The 12267-nt window shown below is 43.5% G+C and overlaps 1 protein-coding gene across 3 annotated transcripts in view; it reads left to right on the top strand.

Moving 5' to 3' along the window:
* The window catches only part of CEMIP2 (cell migration inducing hyaluronidase 2), a 64242-nt gene that overhangs the window by 46678 nt on the left and 5297 nt on the right, over window positions 1–12267 (top strand). For all 3 annotated transcript variants that reach the window (XM_081930391.1, XM_081930392.1, XM_081930390.1), the window contains exons 12-20: window positions 1475–1563; window positions 2733–2864; window positions 3081–3116; window positions 3377–3532; window positions 5278–5455; window positions 5599–5814; window positions 8185–8396; window positions 9172–9351; window positions 11292–11511. In XM_081930391.1, coding sequence (XP_081786517.1) covers window positions 1475–1563; window positions 2733–2864; window positions 3081–3116; window positions 3377–3532; window positions 5278–5455; window positions 5599–5814; window positions 8185–8396; window positions 9172–9351; window positions 11292–11511 — 1419 coding nt within the window. The remainder of the gene's footprint in view (window positions 1–1474; window positions 1564–2732; window positions 2865–3080; window positions 3117–3376; window positions 3533–5277; window positions 5456–5598; window positions 5815–8184; window positions 8397–9171; window positions 9352–11291; window positions 11512–12267) is intronic.

Genomic DNA, 12267 nt, shown 5'->3' with positions numbered 1-12267 from the left:
ACACCCCCTTTAACCACGCACTCTGCCGTGCAGCAACACGACACACACTCCTCCACACACACACACACCAAAATATGCCCGATACAGGAACCCCAGCAGCCTCCTCTCTGCAGCCTTCCCTCCTCCGTGACATACGATCCGATTTTCACCCCTGCACTTTGGCGATTCAGCTCCAGGGACCACACATTCGCTCTATAAGACGCCCAGACATTTCCCCTTACTTTTTAGGAGGAAAAAAGTGCGTCTTATGGATTGAAAAATACGGTAATTGCAAATGATGATGATGAATATCATTTACCGTACTTTTCCATGTATAACATGCCCCTGTGTATAACACACAAACCCCGCCAATTTTGGGGGACCAAAATTAAGAAAAGGGGGGATTCCCCAAGTTCTTGAGCTTTGGGGGGGGCATAGTTGTTGGGCTTTTTTATGGGGAAATGCAAAAAGTCACTCACCCGCCAGACTGACAATGCTGCTTGCGCAGGTAGACAAAGCAACCTATCCTCTTTCCCATCGCTGAAAAAGCCAATTGCCGCAGCGACAGCCAGTCAACAACAGCCCTTTCAGCAGCCACCAATAATAATCTCCAACACGTGGCAGCAACCAGTCCCATGCCCCACAATGCACTACCCATGTATAGAAGACCCCTAATTTTGAACATGATTTTTAAATTTAAAAAAATAGGCTTATACCTGGAAAAGTACGGTAATTTTTTACATTTCTGTACTGCCCTTCATCTGAGGATCACAGGGTGGTTTACAATATAAAAACACAAAAATGCATACCATAGTAACAAACAAAACCAATAACCTCCTCTGTGACGCCCTCTCCCCAAATTGCAGACAGACCCATCTTTTCTCAGGATTCGTGGCCAGATAGACATTCTGAGCATCTCCAAAGAGCCCAGCAAAATCATACATTCAGAAATTGACTATGACGAATTGCCTCCTTGGAATGAACTTAACATTGCCATAATTTTTCATATTCTTGTCATCTTTCCAATTGGTTTTTGATGTCCTTCCAACATTTTCTTGGTGTTCTTCCAACACCAGCCAAGCCAAAAGAAAGGCTTCATATTATTGTGGACATGCTAGGTAGGTTCTGCAAATAGAAAGAATGCATGCTGACATTTTCCAGTTCATTGTCCTGGAGTCCTAGAATTTTAGCTGAAAACACACTCCAAGTCTTAGGTGTGGTAACACGAACTCTTCACTTCCATGAGATGGCTGCTTGAGAAGAAGATGGCATTTTACTGGCTGTGACCTAGGATAGTATAGTGGGTGGAATATTCTGATATGTTCAGTTTCTAATGCAGGAGACAAGACTCTCTGATTTCTTTCAGTCTGTGAAAGCTTCAAGAATATGTTCCCAGGCACTTTTTCCTTCTCATATTAGCTGTTGTAATTAAGAACTGCAAGACTATAAACACCATACTGGTTATAAAGTTATTTGTATCTTTTTATTATTGCAGGCTGGATTGTTCATTGATAAAGGTGTGAAAACTACCAATGCAAGTGCTGATGATAAAAGGGAGTATCTGTGTTTGGACAATAATGCAAGGTAGAACATACTACGTGGAAGGAAATGATTGAGGATTAAATACAGGAGTGTTATTTTTGTTGTCCAGAATTTGCAAACCCTAGCTTAATTCACATGGAATGTCTTAATGTAGTTGTGCACATGTTTTGGCTGCTGAATCCACAATTTTTGCAGCCTTATTAATCATCTGGATAGTGAAACACTTCCAGTTGTTACTCCCCCACCCCCCAAAGGCTACCACTGAAGTGCAAGCATGTTGTTGCTACCTCACTGTTTCATTCAGTTCTGCCTGTTCCTGTTTGTTGAATTGCGGTCCATGGGCACACTTACTATTGGGGTGTATAGAGAAGGGTTGGTCAGTCTCCCAATTACCATTACCACTGCTCTACCTGTGCACAGCCCTCTGCGTAGATAGAAGCATTCCAAACACCACTGGATTTTGTGTTCTAGAATTAGGTAAAGGTAAAGGTACCCCTGCCCGTACGGGCCAGTCTTGCCAGACTCTGGGGTTGTGCGCCCATCTCACTCAAGAGGCCAGGGGCCAGCGCTGTCCGAAGACACTTCCGGGTCACGTGGCCAGCGTGACATCGCTGCTCTGGCGAGCCAGAGCTGCACACGGAAACGCCGTTTACCTTCCCGCTAGAAAGCGGTCCCTATTTATCTACTTGCACCCGAGGGTGCTTTCGAACTGCTAGGTTGGCAGGCGCTGGGACCAAGCAGCGGGAGCGCACCCCGCCGCGGGGATTCGAACCGCCGACCTTTCGATCGGCAAGCCCTAGGCGCTGAGGCTTTAACCCACAGCGCCACCCGCGTCCCCACGCGTCTAGAATTAGGTAGCCATTAAGTACTTGCAGCATTTTTCTTACTTTTTTCCACACTCTCATAAATAAAAGGGAGGAAAGCTTCAGCAATAAATTCCCTCCAGGACTGAAGCATCTGCATCTGTGGGTATGTTGTCCTTTTCCAGTATGAGATTACTGGGGATTGCTTTATGCTATGGAAATTAGGTTTTGCTTAGTGACAAAGACCCCTGGAGTTCAAAAGTAAAACCTGTTTCTTTTTTGCAGTATGCATGTGTGCTTGAGCTGATTTTTTGTAAACATTTGTGTGAGGTGCTGTCGTTTTTATACTGATGTACGCAGAATTGCAGGTGTGCAGGTCCATTCACACCCCCTCTCTTCTTTTTCAAGGTTTCGACCACATCAAGATGCAGATCCTGCAAAGCCCCGAGTTGCTGCTCTCATAGACAGGCTAATAGCTTATAAAAATAATGATCATGGAGCTTGGGTCAGAGGAGGGGAAATCATTATTCAGAACTCTGGGTAGGTTGCCCTTCAGCAAATACCTACACATTGTTAAAGTAAATAAAACAGCTATCTTGAATAGACTTGCACAAGGTGACTGTACAGGTAAAAAACTTTGTCCTGCCAATTTCTGGAAATGTAAACTATCATCATTTTCACCTATCTGGATTGGGGCTTTAGGTTTAGGTTATTGGTGTTTTTCCTGAAATAATTGGTTGTTTTTTTCTCTTCTAGCTTTGCTGACAATGGAATAGGCTTAACCTTTGCCAGGTTAGTGCTGTTTCATTTTTACTACTTCTGTATTAGTCTGTCTCCTTTGAAGTTTTAAATGTCAAATCAGAAAACAGATCCTAACAAGTCTGTGCCTAAGTTACTGTTGGACTCCAGGTCAGAGGCAGCGCTGCCCTGCTGGCTTTCGCAGATAGCTTCAGTGGTTTTTAGCTGCTGTGTTGCACAGGTAGAGAATATTCTGTTCAGGTTCTTAAATAAGCAAGGTTGTAGTTGAAAGTATTATTATTATTTATTTGTAGTGATGGAAGCTTCCCAAGTGATGAAGGCTCCAGCCAGGATGTATCAGACTCTCTGTTTGTTGGTGAAAGCAATAATTATGGCAATTCAGGCGGCCAAAACAAATACTGGGGCACTGGAGGAATAAACAATAAAAATCGTACTTTGCCTAGAAACCGGTAAGCATACAGTGCCTGAAACAGAGTGACCTTTCCAGGGGCGCAGCTCTCGTTCCCCTCCCTGTGAGAAACTCTACAAATATCTTACTATCAATCTCTGACTTGAAGTTGGGTTTCTCCAGCTCTCTACTTTTTATTTTTGGCACATGCCAGCTTCCCTTGCCTTCTTAGTAACACAGGCCCGCCATCCTGTCCAAGCACATTCATGTCTTGAGAGATCCTTCTGGATCCCATCTTCTTCCCATTGACTTGCTCCTGAACCTTCTTGTTAGAGCAGACATGCACTTACACACTGGGACATTCATGTGGGCAGGCCTCCAAGTAATGCTCTTTTAAATTACCTTTTGTGTTTCACAACTCCTGCAGTTTTTCTTACACAGTCTTTGCATTAAAGGAGATGAAAGAGCTCTAGTGACCTTTTAGGGAAAATGTTTGTTCAGCTTTGGGAATGCCAATTTGACTCCGCTTCGCATTCCTGTCAGTAAAAGAGTCTGGAGCTCTTGCTGACCTTGCAGGAGACCTGCTTGCTTAAAAAAAGAATATTTGCTGTCTCCTAGAATGATAGCTTCATGTCAAGGTGCAAGTAGAACCACATACACGAGAGAGTGGATGTGGAGGGAGTCAGTTTAAGTCTGCTAGCAGCCGTCAGTGGCAATTGGACAATGAGCATTTGTGACCAGTTTCCTAAAGCTGCTTGCAAATAAAGTCCTTTGGAGGCTTGGGCACCCTAATTAACAGTATTAACAAGTTTTAGGCTTACCATGCTAGTCTGAATGATAGGCTAGAAATGAGCAAGATCAAAGTGCAAAAGTTGGACTAGTATTGCACAAAATTTACCTGCTAATTGGTACCTCTTCAATACTTTCCTCCACTTTCCTATTTAACCAGCTGCAGGGGATTCAGCTGTCTGCAGATGGCCTTAGGATAATTAGAGTAGAAAGAATAAGGTTAGAGTTCATAAATTCCTGTATTTAAATAAGGATCATTAGAGATACACTCACTTTAAAAAAAGGCTGAGTGCTGAGCCCTTGAGATAGAGTAGAAATAGGAGTTATATTAATTGGGTGTGGATATGGCCAGAATAGGGACGCAGGTGGCGCTGTGGGTTAAAGCCTCAGCGCCTAGGACTTGCCGATCGAAAGGTCGGCGGTTCGAATCCCTGCGGCGGGGTGCGCTCCCGCTGCTCGGTCCCAGCGCCTGCCAACCTAGCAGTTCGAAAGCACCTCCGGGTGCAAGTAGATAAATAGGGACCGCTTACCAGCGGGAAGGTAAACGGCGTTTCCGTGTGCGGCTCTGGCTCGCCAGATGCAGCTTTGTCACGCTGGCCACGTGACCCGGAAGTGTCTCCGGACAGCGCTGGCCCCTGGCCTCTTAAGTGAGATGGGCGCACAACCCCAGAGTCTGTCAAGACTGGCCCGTACGGGCAGGGGTACCTTTACCTTTTATGGCCAGAATAAGCATGCATTGCTTGCAATTAGAACCTTTAAAAAACACAAATACTGTCTCAGCATTGCATTTATATTCAAAAAATTGCTGTAATTTTAAGGCTATGTTAGTATCTTTTAGCTACGAATATTTTATATATACAGCTTAATCCTATACATGTTTACTCAGAAGTAACTCTCACTGTGTTGGGTGGAGTGCCATGGATATTGTCTGCCTAGTCCATATCTAAGTAAAGAAGTGTACTTGGCTGCTGCAGGCAAAAAGGGGTCTCTAAATATGTACCTATCTACTTTTAACAGGACGTATCCCATCAGAGGCTTTCAGATTTACGATGGACCTATACGTCTCTCCAAGTGCACATTCAACAATTTTGTGCCAACTCCAGATAGATTCACTAGTGCAATTGGGTTCCTAATGAAAAACACCTGGCAAATTACTCCCCAAAACAATATTTCTCTTGTGAAGTTTGGTGAACAGGTAAATTTTCAGATTGAAGCTGCTTTTCCCAAATGGGGAAAGGATGACTGAGCAATGTTTGGTGGAAATGCAGGGTACAACAAACAAATATTTATTGATAAAAGATTATTGCCATAAAATTAATGTTGCTCTTGTCTTTTAAGGTTTCTCTGAAAGTCTTTTTCGGTAAACCTGGGCCTTGGTTTGAAGAGGCTGATCTGGATGGCGACAAGAACTCAATATTTCATGACGTTGATGGATCTGTGACTGGCTACAAGGACACCTATGTTGGCAGAATGGATAACTACCTGATTCGACATCCTGACTGTGTTAATCTCACCAGGTGGAATGGTGTGCTCTGCAGTGGGACCTTTGCTCAGGTTAAAGAGAGGCCATTGTTAATATGCATAAAACTTGAGCAGCTGATGTTACTGTTTACCCATTTCTTCCAATTTTTATAAAAGTTATAGTAGAATTCTTTATGTCAAGGGATGGGCAGTCTCCCCCCCCCTTTGTCTTTGTATACTGTCTTAGTTTCATGATGTTAGCTGCCCTGAGCCCGGCTCCGGCTGGGGAGGGTACAAATAAAAAGATATAGATAGATGATAGATAGATAGATAGATAGATAGATAGATAGATAGATAGATAGATAGATAGATAGATAGATCTGTCTGTCTGTCTGTCTGAGAGGTGGGCCAGACCAGAAGCAAAAGTGGCTGAGGGCTGTGTCCCCTGTTTCTGTCTCTCTTTCTGCCCCTGCCCTTTCCCTTCTTTTCCTTTTGTTGCTTATATGTGCATTAAATTAGACCAAGGGTCACATGACATCAGACTGAGGGCAGCCTGTGGTACTTGGGCCCCAGCTTGTCATTTCTGATTTACATCTTTATTTATATTCAGAGCTCAGCCTACTGAATGGGTTCTCTCTTTCACACTCATACACCATCTCCCTGCTCCCAAATTGTCCGCTATTTTTAAAACAATGAATAGGAAGAGGGCAAACATTTTCATCAAGTGCAGGATTAGATGTATGAAGACAGAACCAGCACACAGAGAAAAAAGACTTCCTTTATCATATTTGCACAGCTTAGAGGCGGGAACCTCTGAACTCCATTCTTTGTTATCATTTCATACAAATACTGAAAAAGGCATTGGGCAAGTCACTTTATTTTATTTTTTTACTTTAGCGCTTGGTCTGTGATAAAGTACTTCCTTTATTTAAAAAAACTGTAGAACTACTATGGTTCCATATAAAGAGTACAGTGTTGTTGTTTAGTCATTTAGTCGTGTCTGACTCTTCATGACCCCATGAACCAGAGCATGCCAGGCACTCCTGTCTTCCACTGCCTTCCACTCCCTTCTCCTTGTGCCCTCAATCTTTCCCAACATCAGGGTCTTTTCCAGGGACTCCTCTCTTCTCATGAGGTGGTCAAAGTATTGGAGCCTCAGCTTCAGGATCTGTCCTTCCAGTGAGCACTCAGGGCTGATTTCCTTAAGAATGGATAGGTTTGATCTTCTTGCAGTCCATGGGACTCTCAAGAGTCTCCTCCAGCACCATAATTCAAAAGCATCAATTCTTCGGCGATCAGCCTTCCTTATGGTCCAGCTCTCACTTTCATACATCACTACTGGGAAAACCATAGCTTTAACTATACGGACCTTTGTTGGCAAGGTGATGTCTCTGCTTTTGAAGATGCTGTCTAGGTTTGTCATTGCTTTTCTCCCAAGACAAAGGCGTTTTTTAATTTCGTGGCTGCTGTCACCATCTGCAGTGATCATGGAGCCCAAGAAAGTAAAATCTCTCACTGCCTCCATTTCTTTCCCTTATCTTTGCCAGGAGGTGATGGGACCAGTGGCCATGATCTTCGTTTTTTTGATGTTGAGCTTCAGACCATATTTTGCGCTCTCCTGTTTCACCCTTATTAAAAGGTTCTTTAATTCCTCACTTTCTGCCATCAAGGTTATGTCATCTGCATATCTGAGGTTGTTGATATTTCTTCCGGCAATCTTAATTCCGGCTTGGGATTCATCCAGCCCAGCCTTTCACATGATGAATTCTGCATATAAGTTAAATAAGCAGGGAGACAATATATAGCCTTGCCGTACTCCTTTCCCAATTTTGAACCAATCAGTTGTTCCATATCCAGTTCTAACTGTAGCTTCTTGTCCCACATAGAGATTTCTCAGGAGACAGATGAGGTGATCAGGCACTCCCGTTTCTTTAAGAACTTGCCATAGTTTGCTGTGGTCGACACAGTCAAAGGCTTTTGCACAGTCAATGAAGCAGAAGTAGATGTCTTCCCCCCGATTCCTGGAAGAGGTTTTGTTTCTACCTGCTCTGTCCAGGCAGTCATGTCTTGGGGGACCCAACAAGTCTCCTTCCTCTCTCCTATGTGGCCCCTTTCTCCACTTCCTATTTAAGACTGGCCATAGCTTGTCATCATGTCAAAATTTTATTACTATTATTGAAGGGGATGGTGTAACAGCGGCCAAGCCACCAAACGATGGTTTCTGATCTTGGTTTCCAACTGAGGTCTCGTATGAGCAGAGGGACTTTACCAAAACTTTCCATTAAGTATGTCATGTAATCCAGTGGTAAACCACCATTTTTTCTTAATTCAAAGTTTTTGTTATCCAAATATATTTAGATATCCTCTAGGCCATCCAAACAACTGAGAGCTGGACTGTTTGCAACTGATGTGGTATAATCTATCCTAGTTTTTACATATTCATTCTGTTTTGATAACTGTTAGGTGTACATTCAGACACGGAATCCACAGAATCTTACCATGACTATGGTGCGAGATGAATACCCTTCCAGTCCTATGATACTGAGAGGGATTAATAATCAGAAAGCTGACTACCAGCAATACCAGCCTGTGGTGATGCTTCAGAAGGGCTACACAATACATTGGAATGGACAAGCCCCACAAACAACATTTCTGTACCTCATTAACTTCAACAAGTAGGTTGCCTTTCAATGTCCAGTTTTGTTTAAAAATGCAGATATATTCCATGAACTCTCATCTACCTCATAAAGCAATGTGAAGCATGTATTTCTTTGTTAGTTTTTGAAGTATAATAATGTATTATTACAAACTGAGCAAAACTCTTATCAGCCGTAGACAAACAGCAATGACAACAAAAGGAAGAACACATGGTTTATATCATAGCCTAATCCTCATTGACAGCACTAACAATGCAAATTGGCTAGCTTGATTTAATAAATGATTTAAACTTCCTCTCAGATGAGAAAATCAAGTTGTTCTGTGGCACAAGTCATCAGGCTGTCCTCATGTGCAAGCCACATTGAATGTTCCTGTGTCCTTATCAAAAGAACATTGTGGAGCAGAAGATTTTTCTCTTTTGTTCTAATTTTCCCAGCAGTCCTTTCAACCTTTCAGTAGTATTATGTTGTGAAAAAATATGCTCAGTATTCAGACAAAATGAGTATGGCATGGTGGACAGAACTTTGGAAGGTCTTGGTTTAAATTTATAGCTAAAATAGTTCCCAAAGAACTTTGTTCATTCTGCTGCAGCTAATTTTACTTCCACATCTGTAAACTAGGAATTACAGTTGAAACTAGGAATTTTCTTGTTTCTGTGGTAAGGATACTTGTAAACAGTATTAGAAATCATTTTAGTACTATGTGGTCATGCTGAATGATAACCATCGCAAGCAGCAAATGAAAAAGCTTTTATAAGCATATGGTAATGTTTTTGTCACTTTCTGTTTTCAGGAATGACTGGATTCGGGTGGGGCTCTGTTACCCACCAGACACGACTTTTCAAGTAACCTCTGACGCATTCCGGAGGCCTGCACCTCCCAACAGTGTGGAGGATTATGTGGCTGTATCTTCAATGGCGGAATTGCAGAATAGCCGAATGGAGAGAAAGTTTTATTTTGATAACAGCACTGGGTAGATATTTGCCACAAAACCATAATTTGTAGTATAATTAAATGTTCAGTTTTTTAGTATCTATAAGAACTGGATGACCTGGTTTTTTGTCAGTGGAGAGCTATAGCATGAATGTAATTCAAAGAGGAATCATCAGGATTTGTGGTTATGTATGCAGTAGTTTATCAAACTGTCAATTCCCCAAAGGTCACTGCAGTGTAGGCTGTTCTGAGTACACAGAAAAATATGAAGTTTACATTCAACAAATGCTTTTGTTACCCATCTCAGGCCATTCTGGGTAGAGCTTTCCCTACCCACCCAAGGTTTGAATGCATTCTTTCAGACTGCCCTGTTGTCCCACCAGGCTTCCCAGCAATCTGTGCAAACAGTGCACTCTGCACAGAGGAAGAATTGCAGAATACATCTTACTTCTTTCCCCCCTTCCTCTCTATGTGGTTATGCACTAAAGATGCAACATACAGTGAGGGGGAAAGTATTTGATCCCCTGCTAAATTTGCCCTCTGACGAAGAAATGACCAGTCCATAATTTTAACGGTAGGTTTATTGTAGCTGTGAGAGACAGAATAACAACAGGAAAAACCCCAAAAACCCAGAAGCCAAGAGATTGATGTGCATTATAATGAGTGAAATAAGTATTTGATCCCTTTGCAAAAGATGACTTAGTACTTGGTGGCAAAACCCTTGTTGGCAATTACAGAGGTCAGACATTTCTTGCAGGTGGCCACCTGGTTTGCACACATCTCAGGAGATATTTTGTCCCACTCCTCTTTGCAGATCCTCTCCAAGTCAGTAAGATTTCGAGGCTGATGTGTAGCTACTCGAACCTTCAGCTCCCTCCACAGATTTTTGATGGGATTAAGGTCTGGAGACTGGCTAGGCCACTCCAGGACCTTAATGTGCTTCTTCTTGAGCCACTCCATTAAGGGTGCCTTGGCCGTGTGTTTTGGATCATTGTCATGCTGGAATACCCATCCTTGACCCATTTTCATTGCCCTGACTAAGGGAAGGAGGTGCTCACCCAAGATTTGACGATACATGGTCCCGTCCATCATCCCTTCGATGCGGTGAAGGTGTCCTGTCCCCTTAGCAGAAAAACACCCTCAAAGTGTCCCCCTCCATGTTTGATGGTGGGGATGGTGTTCTTGGGGGCATAGGTAGCATTCCTCCTCCTCCAAACACGGCGAGTTGAGTTGATGCCAAAGAGCTCGATTTTGGTCTCATCTGACCACAACACACTCACCCAGTTCTCCTCTGGGTCATTCAGGTGTGCATTGGCAAACTGCAGACAGGCCTGTACATGTGCTGTCTTGAGCAAGGGGACCTTGTGGGCTCTGCACAATCTCAGTCCTTCGTGGCGTAGTGTGTTACCAACTGCTTTCCTGGTGACTATGGTCCCAGGTGCCCTGAGATCATTGACAAGTTCCCCCCGTGTAGTTCTGGGCTGCTTCATCACCGTCCTCCTGATCATTGCAACTCCACGAGATGAGATCTTGTATGGAGCCCCAGAACAAAGGAGGTTGACTGTTATTTTGAGTTTTTTCCATTTGCGAATTATTGCACCAACTGTTGTCACCTTCTCACCAAGCTGCTTGGCAATAGTCTTGTAGCCCAGTCCAGCCTTGTGCAGGTCTACAGTCTTGTCCCTGGCATCCTTGGAGAGCTCTTTGATCTTGGTCATGGTTGCTAGTTTGGAATCTGCTGGATTGATTGCGTCTGTTGACAGGTGTCTTTTGTACAGGTACTGTAAGGAGCTGGGATTACAGGCAAGACCTCTCCCTTACAGCAGGTGCTTCTAATCTCAGCTCATTACATACAGTGAAGATACCAGGTAGCCTGACTTCTGGCCTCATGGGAGCCATGTGAAATAAGGAATAGTGCCAGCACTGCTGGTTTTGCAATAAAGTGTGATCTGTTCTTTGTTTTTGTGTGTTCATGTACAGGCTGCTGTTTTTGTTTCTTCAAGCCAAATACCACAGGGAGGGCCACAGTTACTGTTCCTTTCGGGGATGTGAAAGAGTCAAGATTCAGGCCAGTTTTCGGCCAAAGTCTGTCAGTAACTGCTTGACAAAAGCTTACCCAAAGTACTTCCAGAAGCCAACTGTGGTGAAAAGAATGCCCACAAAGACTACGGGCTCCTGTCAGAAATGTGGCTCCACTCAGGTGGGAAAAGGGCACAGCATCAAGAGCGATATGGTTGGTTAGCGCATAACCCCTTGCAGTTTTTCCCAGGGTTTTCAACCGTGTTGACAGGACACTCGCTGTCATGAGTAAATGGGGCAGGATTTGAATGTAAGAAGAATGAGGTGGCCTGATGGATCAAAGCAGAGACTGAAGGATGGGATGGATAGAGATGAGATGAGATAAGATGAGAAGTTTTAGGAAATCACATTGCTGAACAGCATCATGTTTAAAATCTCAGCAAAACTTGAAATCATTTGGAAATGACTGCATCTGCATGATATGTATATTTTGAAAGAATAAGAATAGAAGGCCCTTCTAAATTAGGCCAGTGGTCCATCTAGTCTAGCATCCTGTTCTCACAGTGGCCAACCACATTCCCATCATGGGAAACCCTCAAGCGGCAACCAAGCAGGGCTCCATTATACAGGAAGTGGATAGACAGCAGTTTCTTTCTCTCTCTCTCTCTCTCTCTCTCTCTCTCTCTCTCTCTCTCTCTCTCTCACACACACACACACACACACACACACACACACACACACACACAGGAGGGCTTTTGCCCTCACATTTCTGTTCATGGGTTTCCCATAGGCATTTGAATCACCATGGTCAGAAATGGGATCCTAGGCTAGATTGACCTTGGTCTTATCCAGCAAAATTCTTCCTAATAGCACTGCCTCTCAGTGTTAACTGCTAGACAGATACACAGGGCGGTGAATGTGCCTGACCAGAAACTGC

The sequence above is a fragment of the Podarcis melisellensis genome (genome assembly GCF_964234715.1).
Source record: "Podarcis melisellensis genome assembly, chromosome: 11".
NCBI classification, from domain to species: domain Eukaryota; kingdom Metazoa; phylum Chordata; class Lepidosauria; order Squamata; family Lacertidae; genus Podarcis; species Podarcis melisellensis.
The sequence above is the reverse complement of the archived record's forward strand: the minus strand, read 5'-3'. Positions and strand labels throughout refer to the sequence as shown.